Raw genomic sequence first — 21,632 nt, forward strand, 5'->3', positions numbered from 1 at the left:
TGCAGCCTAAAGTAGTGTTATTAAACCTGGCCCTACCCACGGTTTTAACTGATCAATCCGATGAATTGGAAGCTGAGCCGATCTAGGTTTTTAATCGGATCATTTAAGTAATAAATTCGTTGACTTATCAATGGATCAGCTGTTCAACCAGTCAATCCGATGAACCAATTGATTTTGTAAGGACCACGAGTCTAGCATGTTGTTGTGGGAAAAAGTAAATGAACTAGTGGTTCAATCGATTGATTTTGTACGGACCACAAGTTTAACATGTTGTTGTGGGAAAAAGTAAATGAACTAGTGGTTCAACCAGCCAATCCGATGAATCAGGTCTAGCATGTTATTGTGGGAAAAATTTTAACAAGATGCTGAAGTGATGGTTCAAACATGAGACCTCATATGAACAAGTAAAGTGCAATCACCACTGGACTAATAGCCTATTTGTTGGTTGTTTAGTTCTTTTGATATTTCATATTAGACATTTATTCTTATTTTATTTCTTCAAAACAATTTTTATTTGAAATCTTTTAATAAAATTTTGTTATTACCCAAACTTATAAGTTATGAAATCGATTTAAAAAAAAACATGTTACACAATTCATTTTAAAGGCAAATGTCATTCTTAATAACCTTTTGCACTTAAATTTCATAAATAAACTAGATAATTACACTTACATAAAACTTTTATAGTTGAACCTTAGTGGATTACTAATTAAATTTAGGTTCTGTTAATTCTTATAAGAATTAATGATTCTATAATAAATTAGATTAACTGAACATTTATCATGGTATAGTTTATTACACTTTTAACCATATCAAAAATTATAAAACATAATATTTAGATATATTTAATAACCCATCGATTGAACCACTTACCCACTGATTGAACCAGTAACATGTTGACTTATCTCTTTTTCTTCAGATTCGTTTCAAATCGGGTTTAATAACTTGGTCTAAAGTTATCGGATCGGGTTTAATAATTATGGTCTAAAGTTATTGGACTGCCGATGGAACGAATCGGGTTCCCCACTTCCCCGTTGGTATAAAAGGACCGAGAGGGCTTGGTTTGGGTTTCCAAATTCAAGCAGAATATCAGAAAAATGGCTTCTTTTGCTTCTCTGAAGCAGTCTATCTTCGACAAAGAAGCGCGAAAACAGTCCGTCTCTCCCACTCTCTCTCTGTCTTTCTAGTAATTTCTATAATCGTATTTCTTAGAGGTGATGAAGTTCATGATAATATAACTGTGAATATCGAGGATTGAAGCTAAAATTTGGATGTTTGTATATGGTAACAGGCAATATCAAGCTCATATACGAGGTCTAAATGCGTACGATCGCCACAAGAAGTTCATCAATGATTATGGTTAGTTTTTCAAATTTGATTGTTTCGCCACTGTTAATTTGATATTCAAGGTTTTTTTTCTTTTCATTTCTGTGTTCTGTTCTTTGTTAAATATTTTAAAAGATTGTATTTGCATTTGGATATTAACCAGAAATTGATTAATTTTTTGGAATTTTGATTACTAGAGCTTGGCAATGATGCAATGATGATAAATTATTTGATGTTTTTGTTTGTTTCAAAGTTCATAACTTTTGTTGCTCCAATGCTCGAATCGCTCGCATTTAACTACTATTTGTTTGTACTAGGACATAACACAGTAATGTTTGGCCTTTGATCTTTTCACAATAATATTCGTGATGGTTCATAGCTCGGTGATTAATACTTTTGGTTCCTTCTGTTTAATGGTGGTGAAGATGAAATTGATTGTATGGTATAATGTAATCGGACACAAGGAAAACCCGGCAGATGGTGAGCGATTTATTTGCTGGCCCCCTTTGTCCTACAACACATGAGTGATGAACAGTCTCCTCCTCTGAAGTGGGAAAAGGAGGCTACTATCACTCGAACATCTTTTTACAATTGTTTGGCAAACAAATCTTTACTTCTTTATCAATGTCTGAGAATGTAGACTTGACATGAAGTACAAAAATTTATTAATTGAAGTATAAAACTTTGTCCTGCATTTAGCTAAATCACCTGTTCCTCGAACTGTGTGACCCAGATAGGCTTCTGTTTTAGGGCTGGATTTGTTGGGGAAAGGTCTCAAGCTAATTAAGTTTCAACAAGTCCTGGTGTTTTAGATTTATCTTGTACCCATAACACCTAAAACTTTCCATAGTATGATGCTGGATGGGAGCTCTTTGCCTTATTTTGTATCTTAAGGTGAATTATTCGATTATTTTGCAGCTTTTAGCTTCTCATCTTATGTTTTACCACAACCAAGTCTCTCTGTTATTGAGTTTGAAAAGATATATGTTTACCTTCCTAGAGTGAACTCTTAAAGCATGGATGATTGGTGCAACAAGTACATCTAAAAATGTGTGCTGTCATATTTTTTTAACAGTTTGCAGTCTATGCTTGTAAATCTTAGAACCCTCAATCTTGTGCCTTTTGCTTAGCAGTGGCTAGAAAACTGATTTTTCATTTAGTCCTGAGATCCTGTGCTCTTTCACTGCAGATAACCTGTGAGTCAATTATATAGGCTTTTTGCTTGAAGGACTGAATATCTAAGGATGTTAGTGCGTCCCAATGTATTCTAATGCTGATTGAATATGAGTGAGCCGGCAATTGATCCAAAGTAACTTACCCGCCAAGTGCCGGTTATATCTGCTTGGTTGGGTTTATCTAAATAACCCCAATAATTGTCCCTATTGTTGGCAAGAAACAGAAAAAAACACAGTCCAATATAGGCCAAACCCGTTTTTACCCTTCAACCCTTCCTTTTTCCTTCCTTGCCCTTTCCTCAGCCTCTCTCTCTCTCTCTCTCTCTCTCTCTCTGTGAAGAAATGGGGACACCCACAATTTTTGCTGTGACTTTTGTGTTTGAGATGAGGATCAAAGGTAGAAGCAAAATTGCAAAATGTCTGTGTTGTAATTAATAAAAAAAGGAATGAAACAAGGAAGAAAGAAATTAGGAAACTGAATGCAGATATTCTATATCCATCCATGATTCTCTACCAATATAAGAGCTGCCCTTCTTGGGCAACACAGTAGTTAGTCAGTGGTCATGAGCGCCTAGTTTTTACTGCATGTGTTAACCTGCTCATTCAAGGATGTAAGTTTGAAATCTGCCTTTAAAAAAACATGGTGTGTCTTTTCTGTGGCTTTCTTACTAATAAAAAATAGTACAGTTTTTCTGGGTTTTAGTACAGCTTTTTTTAATGATTGGATTTATTTCATAGTTGGCTTCTACGGGAAAGAGAGGTCTGTGAAGGCAAAGTTGCCAGTTAAAACTGATCAGGATACTCTTAGAGAAGGATATAGGTATGTAAAGTTTCTCTTCTTAAATTGCAAATCAGATAAATTTTGAATCTGTCTTATTTCTTTTCTTCACAATCTGAACCATAATTCCTGTTTAAAGCATGACCTTCAACTAGTACTATTTAACTTTCGTTGTTCCTTTCTCGAGATTAGGATCAATGCAACAGATTGACACCCAGATTACAATGTATTGATGTAGTGAAGCATAGATTTTAACAAGTAGATTCTCTGCAAGATCAAAGTTAATGATATCCAACATAATAAAGTGGGACATCATAGCATTTTTGGGGCATTGATCTTTTCTCGGTAGGAGGAGGGAGCTTGTAGAGACATAATGTGCACTCATTTGTTAAATTTCTTGTTTCTTATTTTCTTTGTGGCTGTAAAAGGTTTATACGAACTGAGGAAGATGATATGAATCCATCCTGGGAACAGAGGCTGGTGAAGCGCTACTATGATAAGCTATTCAAGGAGTATCCTTAGAAAAAATATATCTTTTCTTATTCTTTCTTTTTTTTTTTGTTTTTTGTTTTTTGAGATTATTTATGTTTCTACAAGTTGGAAATAGTTCCCTATTGCTTTTTGTACTTTATATTGATATTGAGTGATGTCTGTTTCTCCTTCTAAATTGATGTCCTCTATGATTGATATTTAGTCAAGAAATGATTTACTTGTTCATCTAGCTTTATGCTGCTTGCGCCAAAAAAAAAAAATACTGTTGGGCCCTATAGGATTGTATGAAAATATAATCATGATTTGATGGTGTAACTATTTATCCTTCAGTTACTGGGGAAAGTACCTTACTCTATTAGACTTGATATTATTAGTGGGGACATGTACAAGCAAGTCTGAGGAATTCTGCTTTGCTGCAACCTACTATTGTGTCTCACAGATTAGATTGCAAATTTGCATCCTCTAAGCAGCACTGCTTGCAATTGACGTTGCTGTTGATTCTTTGGTTTTCATCATATCTGTTTGTACTGAAATTTAGCTTGAAGTATCTGACTTCTTATTTTCTTTGTGCTTTGTGATATGCTGTTTTGTTCAAATGGCTGGGGACCAAGCTAGACTTATATGAAACCCTTTAGCTATTGGAATCAGTGTTTTTTGGTTTATTTACCTTAACTCTAAGAAGATATTGCATAGCAGATATGTCACATTACAAGAGTGGCAAGGTATCTTGTACTTCTAAATTCATCCATTTCCTTTTGCATTATACTTTTTCCTCTTCTAGATACAAATTACTTTTGAAAGATAATAACTTATGAGAGGAATGTTGTCACGAATATTAGCAGGTTTATTAGGATAACAAAGGAACTTTTCAATGGCATGTTTGGTTTTTGGTTGGACGAATGTTACATCATTTTGCTGCACAGAATGGGGATGAACAAAATTTGTGCTGTGAGGATAAGTTTATTGCCATGGTTCATCCGCTTACTTCTGTATTTGAAAATTGCTGTTTTATAGATGTAACAATATTTATAGATTGACCAAATCCTTCTCTTTGTGCCAAAGTTTAATGCTCAAATATCTTATCCTATATGAGAATGCACTTACATCACTTGCAAACAGAAAAGCATGCCATTTCTGATGTAAATATTGCTGGTCACTATGTATACGTATACATACATACATACATAAATATACATATATATATATATATACATATATATATATATATATATAAACATGTGTGTATAACAACCTCTTTTTGAGCTCTGATTAATTTACGCATATGATGGCATGATCTGGTGATGTAGAATGGGATTTGATTGTGAAAGTTCTCTATTTTTGATGGAGTAGCATTCATACCTGGGCCAACCCTTACTCTCTTTCCCTAAGCTTAATCCTTCTGCATGTCGAATGTGTGAAGACGAATGCATGTTATCAGTTATGGATGGAAGACACACTGTTTCATTTATGATATTGTGTTTTTCAAGAACTCTACTGTAGCATTGTATTTCAAAAACTTTACGATTGCTTCTGTATAAAGCAACTTTTTCTGAGTTCTTCTCTCTTCTTTTCCTAGGTTGGTATGAGATGGAGGACTGAAAAAGAAGTGATATCTGGAAAGGGTAAGTTCGTTTCATAAATGAATTGCCACTATATTTTTCTGTTGGTAGAATTGTACTTTGAATTTTGACTAGTAATTGCTTCATTTACAACTCCTACTCCATGGAAGATATTTATAATGTGTTTTCTTATGTTGCTCGTATTTCCACTATATGTGCATTTATTGCTACTTTGTTTCCTTTGCCACAAGGCACCATTTGTTTTGAAGGAATAGGAGGGAAATGAAAGGAAAATGGAGGGATAAGGTTTTTATTGTTTGGGTTGATTTTTCAGGAGGGAAAGGATTGGGAGGGAAATACAGACTTTGTTAAAATGTAACTAACACATAATCGTATTGTTCCCTTTCTTTTCACTCCCCAACAATACATTCAGTGTTTCTTTTTGTTTCATTCCATGTTTAATCCAAACAAGATAGATGGAAATGGTTTTCCACCATTCTCCTTTCCTTTCCTCCTCCTGTTTCTATTCAGTGTTTCCTTTCCTTTCCTTCAATCCGAACTGTGCCTAAATTTTTTTGACTTACTTAGTTTTGAAATGCTTGAGCTTTAGTTGGGCAGGGATAGAGTTGAATCCACGTGACATCTTTTTGCTTTTCCCTAAAGATGTTTCAACTTGTACCTGTGACTCAACCAAGCAAAACAATCCCAAGCCCCTTATTGGCGTTTTGTAGAATGGTTTCTAGGATGACAAAGAAGAACTTACTTGAGTTCCAAAAATAAATAAATAAATTAATAAACTTATGCTTGCGCTTTGCATGGCATAAGCTGAGGGCACCTGTGATTATTATCAGCTGCTATGAAATGAAGAATTAATAGAGATAGGGTGATGGCCTTGTCCCATTTTTGGGGATGGTATTATAATGTCTCTTGGTTGTGGTGTCAGAATAAGTGGAGCACTAGATAATTTTGTAGCGTGTAATATAATCATCTTGCCAGATTGGCAGCTAGGCTTTTTGTAGCTGAACCTTAATACTTGTGACATGCTTGCTTGAGAGGAGTTGTGTCATAGCTTTTTTTATTTTTTATTTATTGTTTTTTTATCCCGATATCCTTTATTCATGGTAATCTTTGAAGTTTCAACAATTAGCCCTTTTAGCACAGTAATGTGGTGTAAGATGTTGTTAATTCTGTATGTAAGGGAAGAGAAGTTGCAGAAGTTTGTAAGAAAATGATACTAAGCAGTCATCATGCTATTATAAAGAATCCGAATAATCATACCTTCTGCCTCCAAAATTTTCATTTGTCTCATTTGAATTATTAATGTTTGTTAGAGTGTACCAAGTTTCAGAAAATTATAATCTCTCTCTAGTATTTTGAAGCTTGATATGTGTATTTTCTAGTATCAGTCTCTATATTATTAGAGATATTAGATTAGTTTTTCCTTGCTGGATTTCTGCTCTAGTGAAAATTTTTTGCACGAGAATAATGAACTTCGAGAAAAGCAGAGTGAATTTATTTTTGGCATTGCTTCAAAATGTGGAAAAGGCCTGTTCTGATGCTCTTAATTGCACTTTATTAATATTTCTGGTCACAAGCTTTCTTTCTGTTCACCATGCCAGTTGACCTGTCATAATGTCTATTCGACTAATTTGGTATCCTTGGTTGTCAGGGCAGTTTTTTTGTGGTAATAAACACTGCAATAATAAAGAAGGTTTGGCAAGCTATGAGGCAAGTTTCATACCTTTTAATTATTTACAGCATCCTTTAACTTCCATGTGTAATCAAGCTGTTGCAGTTGATTGGTCACTTAATTGTTAGACATTGCTCTTTTCTTTTCTTTTGTGGCAAAATGGAATCACTTAAGATCATATACGTTCTCTCAGAATAGACACCCATTGCATTTGCAAGTAGCAGAAGACGCCCAGCATAGAAGAGGGGCTGGGTTTTTGTAGATCGTCTTATTAGAGTATGAGAAAGGATTGCAGAAATTTGGCCCAATACATTCCATATTTATATTGTTTTTAGTTAAGTAATCGTGGCTTTTAAGTTTCTTGAAATTTATGATTTGGCTTCAACAGCAATTAATCTTGTAAATAGAAATAATTGATTGAAAAGTAGAAAATAAAGTTTAGTAATACTGTTATGTAGTTTAAGGATGGGATTTTGTTGGTCTTCCTTTGCATGGAAATCAGCTTTTCTCATTTAATTCATTAGTAGCAACTAAGTTATTTTTAGTAAAGTTTGGCAGACATTCATGGATGTTAGCATACATCTAAAATAGTTTGAATAAAAGTGGTTTATTTACTTGTACTATGGGATCAATTTAGTGAAAAAGAAACTGCAGAGCTTACAAATATACTAACATGTTTAGTCTTAAGCTATATTAGTTTCACTTGAAAATGGTTTAGGTGTTCAATTTTGTTGAGTACATGTCCACTGTAAAAGAGATAGTCATGTGCCAATGCGTCTCTCTAGATAACAGTGTATTTCTGGACTCCCAAGTTATCTAGAAGTTTATGTTTACTTAGAAGTATAACAAAAATCACTTCTAGTCCCAAAACAAGATTCCTGCATTCCTGAAGAAGAAAAATGACTGAGAGGTGACCGCAATTTTCCCTTTCAAAATTTCAATTTTAGTAACAAAGCTTCTATGATGACTTGGTGGAATAAATGGAAAAATGAAATCTTTTACATGTCAAACAAATCAAAGAGAAGAATGAGTTGAGCTGTGATCAAATTGAAGCAGAGTTTTCTTTTTGATAATTTTGTAATAGAATAAAGAGTTAAATTATTGATTTCTGATCATTTTAATGTAACTAAATGGGCAATGATGAGGATTTATATTTATGTGAAGATATATTAGAATATGACAAACCTGCCTGAGCTTAATCTGGTTTCTAGGGAAGTCATCCTTAGCTTACGAAGTTCATTGAATGGAAAAGTTGAAAATGAAGGCTGGAGCTTACTTTCATTATGAAGCAAATGAGCACCAGACAACTTGGTTTGCCTCTAGTTCCATCTAAAAGGCCATCATCTGGTTTTCAGGAAAGTTTTGTAAAAAGGGACAACCTTCACTAGTTATTTGTTTGGATATTTAATATTTGGTGAGGAAAATTGTCCTAATTAATCAGACTGATTGTTCGTACTTTTTGCGGGAGGTTAAAAAAGTTGTGTTAAATCAGCAAGTTGTGTTAAATCTATCTTGCTGATTTAACACACTATGATTATATTAATTATACAATAAAAGTTGCAATGTTAACCTCTGAGAAAGACCACAACAAGAAGGCAGCGCTGATCAGTCTTGATAGTTCATTGTGACTTTAATATCCAAAGGTTGAGGAAAGCTGTTTCAAGAAAGCAATTCTTTTACCTAATCCTTCACACAAGTATTATCATAACAGGTCCAGGTTCTGTATTTAGTGTATATTTAGTAGATCTTGGCTTGGTTCTCTGGTGGTTTCAACTCTTTTAGTCTGAAAATCATGAAAATGTGGTTTGACTCTTTAATTTTCAAGGGGAACCTTAAACGGACTTCAGCAAATCAAATATTTTTCTTATGTTACATCACCATCACAAATAATAATTGGTCATCCATGTCCTTGTGTTAAATTCCTCCAGCTGGGGATAAGAGTACTGTTTCTGAAGTTGGACTGCTTTCCCGTTATTTTGATGCTAAATTCTTAGATTAGCTATTTTATTTTTAGGAATCAGATTACTTTCTCTGGACAGATTCCTTGCCCTGTGCCCTTGGTCCTCTTATTATTCATCCTGATGGCTGTCGCTAATCTGATTATGAATGTTCTGTTATCTGACAGCATCCTGATTTATGTCTGAAATCAGTTCTCCTGATAAACAATCAAACTAAGATTGAATATACCAGAAAAATACTTTTTTCAGTGATCTTGCTTGCTTCTTCTTTTGCCTATTGGTGTAATTTACCTCAGCTTTATCCATTTTTTGATGTCTTCCTTTTGGTACGTGCCTCCTTACCTGTTAGGCACCTGTTTCCTCCATCAACTCTGTAATTCTGTCCTCCCTGCCTCTTAGATAATGCAAATAGCCCCATTTCAACCCAACATTTGGGATGGAGAAAAAATGAGATGGGAAGAAAGTATAGCCAATTACGTTTTGTAATTTGAATTGCTGGAGGTTTTACTTGTAGCAGTCGCCTCTGGCCAGGGCAAACTAGGAAGGGTAGGAATGCTTCTTCAACATAAAGTAATTTTCTACTCTAATATTTGCGTGGAATGAGTAAGGAAGCTGCAAAAGAATTCTGATGACTAGGAGATATGTAGTTTCATTCTCTCCCTTTTTTTAACAAATGCCTAATTAAAATTAAGCTGTTTGGGTAATTTCACTTGAGAACAGGTGTCTAGGCCTTGAAGTTGTTTCCTCTGATCTAATTGATGTTTCTCCTGTTCAAGCTGAATATAAACTGTCATTAGAATTTGAGCTAATGCTTAAGTGGTACAGTTGGTCTGTGGAGTCAACTTCTGAAAAAGGAAGTTGGGCCATTTGATTTTGTTCCTTAATATGTTAAGGCTAAAAGTTTCCAGTTTGGAGACCTATTTCACATAATTGTAACTTAAAATTTTTATTATAATTCTATATCTTTCTTTAGAGACGGATGCCTGACCTGCAGTTATGGTATTCTTCTTCAATAAACACCAGTTTTGACTTATGCAGCGTTGTTGGTGAAACTTTAAAATGCTCAGACTGACTATTTTATTCCACAAAACAATAGAAAGTACATGTTCAACATCTTCACCAAATAAAGAAATGAGTACATCTGAAAATTCACTTGAACGCACATGATTGCAAGATGATGCTCAGCAATGTAGGCTAGCAATAGAGAAATGCTCAAAATATTTGAGAATAAAAGGTTAAAAGCAGAATAGTTTTAAAACCTTATATTTAATTTGAATAAAATTCTCTGCAGCTGCGGCACTCACAATCTTCAAACCTGCATGTACTACAACCTAGACAAACACATCTGACACAACCTTTGCATGAAGGATTTCTAGGACAACCCCTCGATGACTTTCGACTGTTGCGTTCCTCAGCATCATCACAAGTTATTCTGCAATTTGATCGCAAACATGATGCATATAACTTTTACAAGAATGTGTGCTACTGCATGCCAAAACAATAATATGAAATTTGCTTATTGCAGTGAACTTGAAATTGAAATTAAAATATGGCGTACGAACATGACAAGCGAATTAAGCAAAACATAAACTGAAGGATTTAAGTAAAAAAAGTTGAAGTCAGTAGATGAATCTGCAGAAGTCATGCAGATGAGTTTTTCTCACTAGGATAAAATCCTATATACATCAAACAGTAGAGAAGATCATACGAACTCTTTAAATTTCTTTCTTGTATACAATTAATGACGACCTAACAGTTTTATTTTATTTTTTGCCTTAACCATTTGGACACTACTAAGCAAGATTGAGAAGAAATACCTGAGATGCATAAGACTGACAAGATATTCCATAGTTGTACAACGTGTTATTTTAACCTATGATAATTAATGTATGACATATTATTAGCATTTAAATGAACTTACATGGTGGTAAGCATATCTGAGCATTGCCAGTCTTGTTTTAATGAGGCATCATGGAAGGTCCTGCACTGCTTTTGGTCCCGAAAGGAAAAGCGACGTTGTTTGTTGCATTTAGAGCAACGAATGAACTCATCACGGTGCATGTTTGAGCGACGTGGTCGGTGAAATTTCTCAGTATAATACCTAAGAAGACAAGTTTTTTTCAAGGGAACTCTCTTCCCTTTGGTATCCATGACACGTACATGGTTTTTCCAATTGTCCATTGCAGTATTTTTGCCAATGTGCCTACCAAACTGAATAGGGGACAAGTTCACTGTCATATAAAGTTTGGATTGTTAGTCATGTAAGCATGTGACAAATAAAACCAAATCCTGAGGGTATACCTAGCAAAAAAAAAATGTTGTACTGGAAGCTAACTTTTTGATCAAGGAGTTAGCTTTCAACTTAGTTTTCCTGGTTTTCAAATTTTTCCTTTCGCATAGTATTATTTTCAGGTAAAATGGCCATCCTTACAAGGTATGCCCTTCTAGAACAATAACAAATCGGATCTTTGGTAAGTGTTAATTATGGCAAAAAGCAATTGCAATGGCCAAGATAGAAATGCAGGAGCATGTAGAATGCAAGGAGTAAGACATTGGGTCCTTATGGATTAAGTATTTTTACGGCTGTTTTTCAAAATCTTTCTACTGTAGATTATTTGTAGAGAGAGACAATACCTTTTGGACACTTGGGAAAACAACGGCAATCGATCTCTAGTTTTCCATCGGTAGATACTTTAAGTATGCCGCAGCTCTCTCCCAACCTACGGTGGGTGGAGTGACACTGAATCTTAAGGAAATTTTCTTCCATCCTAAGTACTCCTACGAATCTCTTCAACTCCTGAGTTGTAAACATGATGGTATGATAGTGCTGCTTCTAAATTTGGTCAAGAAAGGAAAAAGTGAGTAGTACTCTAATATTTCCTTTGATCTAGATAGAGAATAGAGCAAGGATATTTTTTGGAAAGAATGAGGACAATTTAAAGGGGAAAAAAATCAAAGTTCTAAGGGATTGGAAAGAGATAGCAAAACAACTAGGCTTTTCTGTTTTTTTTTTTTGGGCCAGGGGGTGGGGAGAGAGAATCTGCTTGAGAAAACAAGAATAAATCGGCTCTTTGAGAAAGGAAAGAAGAGGAAACCATCCGTTGGTGGAGTAAGAGGACTATGAGATAAAAGTTGTAAAGCTGAATAGTATATATAGATGTATACAGAAAAAGGCTAGCCGTTGGGATATTATGACCTATACCATGTAATGAAGACAGACACCGGGTAAGAGAGCAAAAAGTAACCGTTGAGAGATAATGAGAGACAGAGAGGGAAGAAAATATAGAAACTAGCTGTTTGAGATTTAAATTTATTCCCTTTGAGAGTGCAAGAAGAAACACTAGCCGTTGGCTGGGGAAATAAGAAAAAGAAAGCCGTTGGAGATTTGGAAAGATAGATAGATAGAGGGGGAGGAGCAGATAAACTAGCCGTTCGTGAGTTAGTATAGGGAAGAAAAAGAATTAGTGGGAACTGATTTTTGGGCATATGCATATCTGGAGAGGGAAATCAACAGAGAAACTGGTGGTTGGGGATGACAGAATTGCGTAATTAATCCCTGATAAAGTTTGATTCAACTACTATATCATTTGTGAGGAGAAATCTCCATAAATGGCAAACTTGGAGAAAAAACTTTAGAGAACTATAGGAGAAACTATACTAGCCAATAGAATAGCAGTAGCATTCAGCCATACTCAACAAATGAAACGCTTTGATTTCAATTATACAGTTTAATAAACCAGTCATTCATGCATGAAAAATTAAAATTGTCAACTCATATTGGTAAATGCTTTCAAGTATTACCTTTCAATGAGTTCCAAGGATTGATATCAACCCTTGTAATTAAGTAATAATCATTTCGTAAATTGAATGAGATTCTCTATATTTAGCTTTCCAACTTTTATCCCATGGTCCTCTTACTCCACCGAGGGATGGTTTCCTCTTTTTTCCTTTCTCATAGAGTCGATTTGTTCTTGTTGCAGATTCTCTCTCCTACCCCTCCCCCCCCCCGGCCCAAAAAAAAAAAAAGAAAAGTCTAGTTGTTTTGCTATCTCTTTCCAATCCCTTAGAACTTTGATTTTTTCGCCCTTCAAATTGTCCTCATTCTTTCCAAAAGTATCCTTTGTTCTTCTAGTTCTCTATCTATATCAAAGGAAATATTAGAGTACTACTCACTTTTTCCTTTCTTAACCAAGTTTAGAAGTGGCACTATCATACCATCTTATAACATGGTTACAACTCAAGAGTTGTAGAGATTCGTAGGAGTACAGTTTAACAAACCAGTCATTCATGCATGAAAAATTAAAATTGTCAACTCATATTGGTAAATGCTTTCAAGTATTACCTTTCAATGAGTTCCAAGAATTGATATCAACCCTTGTAATCAAGTAATAATCATTTTGTAAATTGAATGAGGTTCCCTAGATTTTTTCCATTTAGATATTTTGAGTTTATTGCTGTGTTGAAAAAGTAAAGTACTTCCCCTTTTATTCTTGTACGTATACAGAGGGGTAGAATTGAAAATGTAAGATTTACAACCAAAAGGCGCCAATATGTTCTTAAGTAAGAGGCTTTATAAGAGGTCAAATTTTGCAAGTTCAACAGTCACTGGCCCTGCACAGTGGTGGAGGAAGTATTTTTACAATTTTGCAAGCTATGTATCATCTGTTATGTTTTCTCGTTTTAGTGGAAGTTTTGAGACTAGCGTGACAGAGCTTATCTTTATAATATTAGCATAATTCTGGGACTTTCTTTCTTCTTTGGGTATACATCATGAAAATTTAGTCGAGCGCCTTTTAAAAGTCAAGTATGTGCTTTATGTCTTGAGATTAGATGTCAAATATGTACAACTTTTCCTGTTTAGTCTATTTATGTCCCCAGGATGGTGATTTATTAAATAAAGTAATTGAACACAAAAGAGGCTGAAGTGATTTTCTAGCACAGATTTCTTTATACTTTCAAGAAATATTATATGAGATGTGCAACTTAAAATGGAAACTATATTTTTGGAGTCACGCATGCACACATCTGAATTTATTCATTTACACCTTACGTCCAAAATTTTTTGGTCGCTCTTTGCAATTTCAACTTTTTAAGAATAGCAGTTTGATTGTGATAGTGGCGCTTAGTTTCCAAATTGCTCTCCAAAACTTAAAATTTGAATTTGGATATAACATGACATATAGCTGAACATTGGAAAAAGATATAAATAATAACGTTGACTTTGGTAAGATGACTAAAGTTTTGGGACATTCCCAAAGGGAAAGCATTACACTTTCAGTGGGTAGAGGAATTAAGTGTTATATTAGATACATGCATGCATTGCATATAAACTATTTGGATATGTTTTCTTATGTGAATCTGTTTGATTTGGCATGTTAGCATTACTAGTCCCTGATTTCAGACCGTGGACCATTTAGCCCAGCAAAGGTCTTATGAAACATTTTTAACAGCTTTAACTTCTTAGCGTGGACTAACCTGGATCCCCCATATTTAAACGGTGAAGAGTTATGGTCCCTTGGCTTAACATCCATGTAAATATGCATCATATATTTTCATGATAAATTAGCCAATTTTATTAGATAGAGAAGCCAAAGGTATAGTCATACACAAACAAAAAACAACTTAAAAAACATATGATCCATACAACTCACATATATACACAAAAAAAAAATTTTAAAAAAATCGAATTCTACAACATTTTTAACCCACCACCTCCACCACCCCCCTCTTTCTTCCTTCTCCTCCTTCCTCCCCCACACTCTTCCTCCTTCCCTCCCCTTCCCTCCCACCCCCAGATCAAGGCCTCTAGTTGTAACCAAAAAGTCACAACTTTTTGGTCGCGATCTGGAGACCAGAGGCCTCGATTTGGTCGAGACTAGATGGAGGGGGAAGGGAGGGCCAAGTGGTGGGGGGAAGGGGAAAAGGGATGGGGAAGAGTGGAGGAGAGGAAGGAGGAAGGAGGAGGAAGAGGGAGGGGGTGGTGGTGGTGGTGGGTGGGTGGGGATAGTGGCAGTGGTGGTTGTGGGTGATAGTAGTAATTTTTAAATAGTCACATAAAAATATTTTAATTTTAAAAGTTACCCCAAAATATATTCCAAAAAACCCTCCAAGAAATCACAAAAAACATATCTATAGTAAAAGTTTTTCATATACACTGTTACAGTAAAATATTTAAAAAACATCCGCAAAAACAGCAAATCCAAACGGAGGAAACTTGGCCCAAGTTCCAAATGTTTGGAACGTTGCGTGCTTAGCCATTTTGTAAATGGCAGTAGGATTGCCTTGTTGAGAACAAAGGATGTGGACTGCTCTTGTTTTAAATTGCTTAAAGGACATAGGTTTGAACATCTAAATATTTGCTTGAGGTTTTTGGCAGCAGGATGTAGGTGTGTTTCTGTGTGTGTATGTGTGTGTGAGAGAGAGAGAGAGAGGATGGTGAAGAGGAGGAAGAGGGGGGGTGAAAGTTTATCACATCTTGCATATTGGTACCTCAAAAATATATTGATGCATCAAGAAAGCCTCTTTTAAGTGTCACTGTGGGATAAAGTAAGTCAAAAGGCATGCAAGGGGCTTTCTTTCTCTTCTGTTAGGAAGAGACAGCTGATGGATTCAGTATTACTATTTACATATGTGGGGCCAACAAGAAGGGAGCGAGCAAGTTTTTCCTAGAATTTAAGGTGTGCTTCCATCTAAAGTGATATAATGGTACATAGAACATAGAAGCATTTCTGAACATCTACTACAGTCAAGGGTGGATAAAGATATCGTGTTTTACAGATACATGGAAAAAAGCTTGAAAGGCTTAGTGAAGCTAAGAAAACTTAGGAATTCAGCCGACTAAAGAGCCTCACAAAATTGGCCTAGGGAGCTTGAGCATATCTAATTAAATTAGATATTGGTTTTTTGGATCAAGTGTCTAGCTAATTTTCTGTTAGGTTATTGTTGCTCTCAAATTTAGTTAGTCATTGAAGTTTAAACTAAAGGAACAAATAATGCCTATATGGTTGTGATTTGAAAAAACTTCAAGTATTAAATAATGGCATTATACAGATTGAGATTATATCAATATTTTTTGGATTGGCCTTCCTTTTTTTAATGCTGTGTATCAGGTAGTGAAGTACAAAAATTATTTAACATAGTGGCTGTTTAGTTTATACAGTCTGAAGTTGGTGATTTTGTGTAGAGAGTTCACTGTTATAATTATGGGAAGACTGTATGAACAGGCTGGAATCTGAACATTTATATAAAATTCTTCAATAGTTGGATTTCCTATTTTACTTTTTATTCCTTTAAATTTGCATTTTACAGTCTGAAGTTTGTGATTTTGTGTAGAGAGTTCACTGTTATAATTATGGGAAGACTGTATGAACAGGCTGGAATCTGAACATTTATATAAAATTCTTCAATAGTTGGATTTCCTATTTTACTTTTTATTCCATTAAATTTGCTGTAAATGCAGGTGAACTTTTCTTATTTTGAAGCAGGAGAAAACAAACAAGCCCTGGTGAAATTGGTGACATGTGAAAAGTAAGATGCTTGTTTCTATTTGCGTACAAGTTTGCCCATTTTTAGTTAAATTTTTAGGTTGTTTTGTTACTGAAAATCACAACTTTTAATTTGCTGATGATGAACAAATTTACTTTTACAAAGTAAGTGTTTCTGGGTTGCCTCAAGTTATTTCTTTGAAATGACACAAATTTTGCTTTTTGTGCACAAGAAGCACAATGGATCAGTGATACTTAGCAGTTACTTTGTGCTTACACATTAAGCTTATCTGGCTGTTTCAGGACTGGCTTTTCTGTAGAACCTTATGAATTGACTACCCAGCAAAGTTGTTTTTGACCTCTGTTCAAGTGTTTCTGTCCCCTGGAAATATTGGAAGACTCAACTTATATTGGTATCTGTCTGAATTTCAAAGACAGAGACAGGTCAATAACAGGAGCTGATGCAGAGTTCATAGGGGTCTATAATGATGTTTGGATAATTCTAAAAACTCAATGGAATTCTGGATTTTCTGGATTGCTTGAGGGTCATTTGGATATCGTAGTACTTAGTATTTTGTCCTAGAGGAAGTTAAACTACTGGAGTTGTCAAATTCATTTTGGCTTCTTAAACCTATAGCTTTTAGCCCTTGTAGTGATTAGGTTTACTTAGTTACAACGTTTTCTTAGTCCTTGAGAAGACTTTGCCTTGAAGACTAGCTTTTCTTTTTAATATATTAGCTGAGAAGTTAGGAAATGTGTTGCTAGGAGATATCGTATCTATATTTAAGCAACATTTTTAATAGCATTAGAGTAAGAAGTGCTTTTGTTGGCAAAGTAAGGAAGTGTATTTGGGAGATCAGAACCTAGTTGACATATGAAGTCATGTCGAGTTTATGTAGTTTTGTGATTTCCTTGAGAATTGAGAACAACGTCACTAAGTAAATATACCTAGGCAAATCTTGTTTGGATTCCTAGAGCTTCTTAATTCTCTTGCTCTCTTGCTTCCTCCTCAAATCCTACTTCTAAACTCCCATTCTCAGACTTCAGATCTAAAAGTTCTGAAACTATCTTCCGATTCTTAAAGGGTCTACCACTAAGTTTTGAAATCAAATACCACTAAGTTTTGAAATCAAAGTTAATGTCAATATGCTTCCCATGCTACATCAGGAGCATTGCTCTTTTAGTAGCTTCTGCTTATATTTCATGACTATTAAGACCTCTGAGAAATCAATTTAGCGTAGATCCGACAACATTAGGGAACTACAGATCTTTCAGGAATGGGGAGAAAAAAACAAGACATTTTAGTTTCATCCCTGGTTCATGATTCTGTGTCAACGGTGTTAAAAATATTTTTCTAGCTTAAAGCAAAATATTGACATGATTGAATACAAATTTAGGGCGGATGGTGGCAAGATAATGGATACCACCTGGGTCTGAGGTGCTTAAAATTAAAGTGGATGGGGCTTTTCATGGTGATGTTACGGGAATTGGAGCAGCAGTTCAGGACCACTCTGGGATTGTTCAAGTAGCTTTCACAGAAAGAATTTATGATGCTTTAGATGTTAGTCATGTTATGCTTCTAGCTTTTCTTAAAGCTCCTCTTTGTGAACAATGTTCGGATCAGTCACTTAGTCATTGCAGGGGACTCTCTTAATATTGTTTGGAAGATTAATGACACCAAAGATGATCTCTGAGTGATTGGACACCCAGTTCACGAAGTGAGAATGTTACTTTTTGATTTTGATCAGGTTTCTGGAGTACATGATAAGTGGAAAGGAAATGTTTCTGCTCATCTTTTAGCTCTTAGTGCTCTTTCCCTTGTTCATCGTGCTGTTTAGTGGGATTGTTTTCCATCTGATGCAATCTTCGCTGCAGTGGCGGATGTACATTAATAAAATCTCATGTTTGATATCAAAAAGTAAAATAAAATACTTCATCTTCAGGTCATAATTTGGTGGGTTAACAACCTGGTGAAATTTATATTTCATTTTGACAGCTGCATCTTATACGTTTTGTTCAAAACAGATGTGCGGAAAAGCTTCTTTACAAGAACCAGAAAGAGAAAAAACAATCAGTACAGAGGGAATATGTAGAGCATTCAAGGAAAAGGTGCATCTCATTAGCCACCTGATACCTACATCCACAAGATTCTTTTATTCTCATTCCTCTGATTTCTGGCATATTTCCAGGGAAAGATCAGAAAGTGATGATGATTCAGACAGTCATTATGACAGGAGGAAAGATAAGAGAAAAGGTTTGATATTAACAATTTTATTGTATGACGGTATGCATGTCAGAATAATGGATGAAGTGGGTTCTTAATTAGATAGTTGAGAGCATAATTAGCCGTCCTTATTTCTGATACAGGAGTAGGAGGAACGTGTCAGTATTTGGTCACACATTGGGACCTTGATTTTTTAGCAGGTGGTGTCCTTAATATGGCACGTTTTTGGCCTTCTTTAAAGCATGATAGTTTTTCAAAGAAAGAAAAACACAAATGAAACTGAAACTTTGAAAGTGATCCATTTATTTGGAACAATTTGTTGCTGATTTTCACTTGAAGTTTTCTCTCTGAATTGTTGCTGATTTTAATTTTTGGTGCTTTCTGAAATTTATTAATTGATTGCAATGCTGTTTACCTACATTAATGTCTGCACTTTAATGCAGTTAATTCTTCAACGCCTATGAAGTATGGGTGGCTGTCTTCACTGGACTTGTCTCTGACACTAGAGCATTTTCTTAACAATCTCGAACAAGTTTTAACCCTTCTTATAGTTAAATTCATAAATTTTGGTCACGTGTCATGCACTTGTGATATTTTGTTTACTGAATTGAACAAGTCTTAACTGTTACAAGTTACTTGAAATATTTAAAGACCAAAGAGTGCATACAACTTCTGCATCAATCAAGGCTCAGTCTGGTACAAACATATAAAAGAAACCGTTCTTAGAAAAAGCTAGTTATCTGGACTAAGGACTTACTAAAAAGTAAAAAGCCATGAAATAGTAAGGAAATTGACATCTACTAATTGCAGGAACTTGCATCCATTAGTTTTTCTCTGTGGTATATAGTTTTGATTGTGAAAAATTTTTGGTGTGTTCTTTGACTTGAATCTTCTCAATATTTCCTGTCCATTATGATGGGAGAATTTAGACCCAACCTTTTGCTTTTGTGTTATGCATTCACCTCTTGTTAAGTACTAGCTGTGTAATAAGCACGTGTCAATTAGCTTTAGCCAAGTTTCTAATTCTGTACAGATAGTATTGCTATGTCTGAATACTTCGATTACAACGTAGAGAAGCTAAAAGTTTGGTGAAGCTATTTTTTCACTGTAATAGATGCGGTCTGTAGCTTTCGTACATGGCCTCATATGTTCATCTATTGGGCATCTTTTAGCTCTACTGTAATAGATATGGATGTTGTCAAGTAGTTTCATGTCTTCCAATGGACGAGAAACCCCATTTGGTGGCCAGGGTTTTGTCTGAAAAACCATTTAGCCTCTATCTGCACTTTTCACGGGTGGCTTAGCTATTTAACTGATGCACTATTTGCAGAATCAATATGTTGCCTAGCAGATTCAATACGTTGCTGATTTCGGAACTTTCACATGAAAAATAAAATTTCTAAAACGATGTCTTATTTCTTATCTCAGGGTTAGCTTCCTTATACTTGTCCTGCATGTTTCTTTGTAGGGAGAAAGGCTTCAACTTCAATAAGGGATGACAATGACAATGATGATGACAACATTGATGAATATCTTGAGGGCATGTTTCCTTGAAACAGCTGAATTCCTGATTTATGTCCAACAGATCAGAAGCTAGAAGCTGTACAGTCTATAACGTAGATTGCAAAGCTGGGAAGAAAAAATTATCCTTAAAAGTAATTTCTTGCCAGTTTCAGTGCCTCTTTGGTTCTTATCCTTCTTTTTCCAGAAGTGGAGTATGGATGAAGAGGCGGACAAAGGGATTGGGTAATATGAGCATAAAAAATACTTGGACCACGTTAGAGTTGTTTTAATAGGCACTTAACTCCGTACATGATGTGCTTGGTTTAAACTATTCCGTTCATTATGTGTTTGGACAAAATTATCTTTGTAACTTTGATTATTTTTATTTTTTTCCTTTTTCTATCTCTTCCTTTTGCTATTCTTTTCTTTCTTTTGGAGAACATCGACGGGAAACATCATGTGTTCATCTACATTTAAGGGGAGTGTTTTTATTCGGGACACAATAGATTATATTTTACGTTTACTTCTATTCTATATTAGGGAGAGGGGAGGATTCACGGGGGTCAAAGGGGAATTCGAAGGAAACTGAATAACCATCAGTCCAAACAGGCGCTTATGCATTCGTTAGCGAGTTTTTTCAGGAAAGGCTAAATTTTTTATAATGCAAACTAAAGGGATTGGATCACTTGATTTGTACTGTTGTTAGATTTACATTTATGAGGAGTGACACAAAAGGATGCATGATGACATAAAGAGGGTAAAAGCTATACCATAATGATCATTTGGTTTAATTTAATTTTACCTTTAATATTGGGTTTAGGTGCCCAACTAAATTTTCAATTCAATATGCCAAACATATTATTATAATATGCGTTTACATCCAAAAAAAAAAAAAAAAAAAGTCATACAGGTGTACACACATTTAGTCTGTGTATGCACGACGCTAAAGAAAAAAATTACGCATTTTATATTCATTGTGAATACATGATGATTTTTCAGGTACCATTGATACACTAAAACAATTTATCTATTTTCCTCTACAACTGATACATCAACACAATTTGTCCAAATCGCGAATTGTTGGAATAATGATTGGTTGTGCTACAAATCCTTAATATCAAGCAAATTTAGTGTGTTTTTTGATATAAATATTTTTTAATTATTATTTTGTTTGTATTATAAACATATTTTTCAATTGTCTTTATATATTTTTAATTATTATTTTATCTCACTCACGTATATCAAATCACAAAATGTGTTATGGTAATTATTTGAAGTAATAATTTAAAGAATACTCTATCCAAATATTATTGATGATATATTTCAAATAATATTCACTGCTGACCAAATTTGAATCATATCAAAGGTTGAAACCTTAAAACGTGGGGATTATGAATTTTAACTTTTAATCCCCAATTTAATAATCATTTTTTCGATCCCATC

General features: G+C 34.7%; 1 protein-coding gene across 2 annotated transcripts; it reads left to right on the forward strand.

The window, feature by feature from the left end:
• The first annotated feature begins 1,080 nt into the window (after window positions 1–1,080).
• On the forward strand, window positions 1,081–20,607 carry LOC113763999 (protein FRA10AC1). Of its 2 annotated transcripts, XM_027308018.1 has the most exons (12): window positions 1,081–1,153; window positions 1,292–1,359; window positions 3,240–3,321; window positions 3,708–3,791; window positions 4,454–4,493; window positions 5,348–5,393; window positions 7,000–7,058; window positions 16,438–16,505; window positions 18,488–18,571; window positions 18,652–18,716; window positions 18,830–18,886; window positions 20,155–20,607. In XM_027308018.1, exons 1-12 carry the CDS (start codon window positions 1,098–1,100, stop codon window positions 20,238–20,240), a joined length of 795 nt encoding a protein of 264 aa, XP_027163819.1. In that variant the 5' UTR covers window positions 1,081–1,097; the 3' UTR covers window positions 20,241–20,607. The 2 variants fall into 2 exon arrangements, with proteins under 2 accessions (XP_027163819.1, XP_027163820.1); XM_027308019.1 differs by lacking the exon at window positions 18,830–18,886.
• The last annotated feature ends 1,025 nt before the right edge of the window (window positions 20,608–21,632 follow it).

This window comes from Coffea eugenioides, chromosome 2 (assembly GCF_003713205.1).
Source record: "Coffea eugenioides isolate CCC68of chromosome 2, Ceug_1.0, whole genome shotgun sequence".
Taxonomy (NCBI): Eukaryota; Viridiplantae; Streptophyta; class Magnoliopsida; order Gentianales; family Rubiaceae; genus Coffea; species Coffea eugenioides.

What these genes read in the sequence shown, in the direction of transcription:
- LOC113763999 (XM_027308018.1), top strand. Translation starts at nt 1,098, where the DNA reads ATGGCTTCTTTTGCTTCTCTGAAGCAGTCTATCTTCGACAAAGAAGCG. An exon ending in GACAAAGAAGCGCGAAAACA is followed by an intron (nt 1,154 to 1,291) that starts GTCCGTCTCTCC and finishes ATATGGTAACAG; the next exon opens with GCAATATCAAGCTCATATAC. An exon ending in ACTCTTAGAGAAGGATATAG is followed by an intron (nt 3,322 to 3,707) that starts GTATGTAAAGTT and finishes TGGCTGTAAAAG; the next exon opens with GTTTATACGAACTGAGGAAG.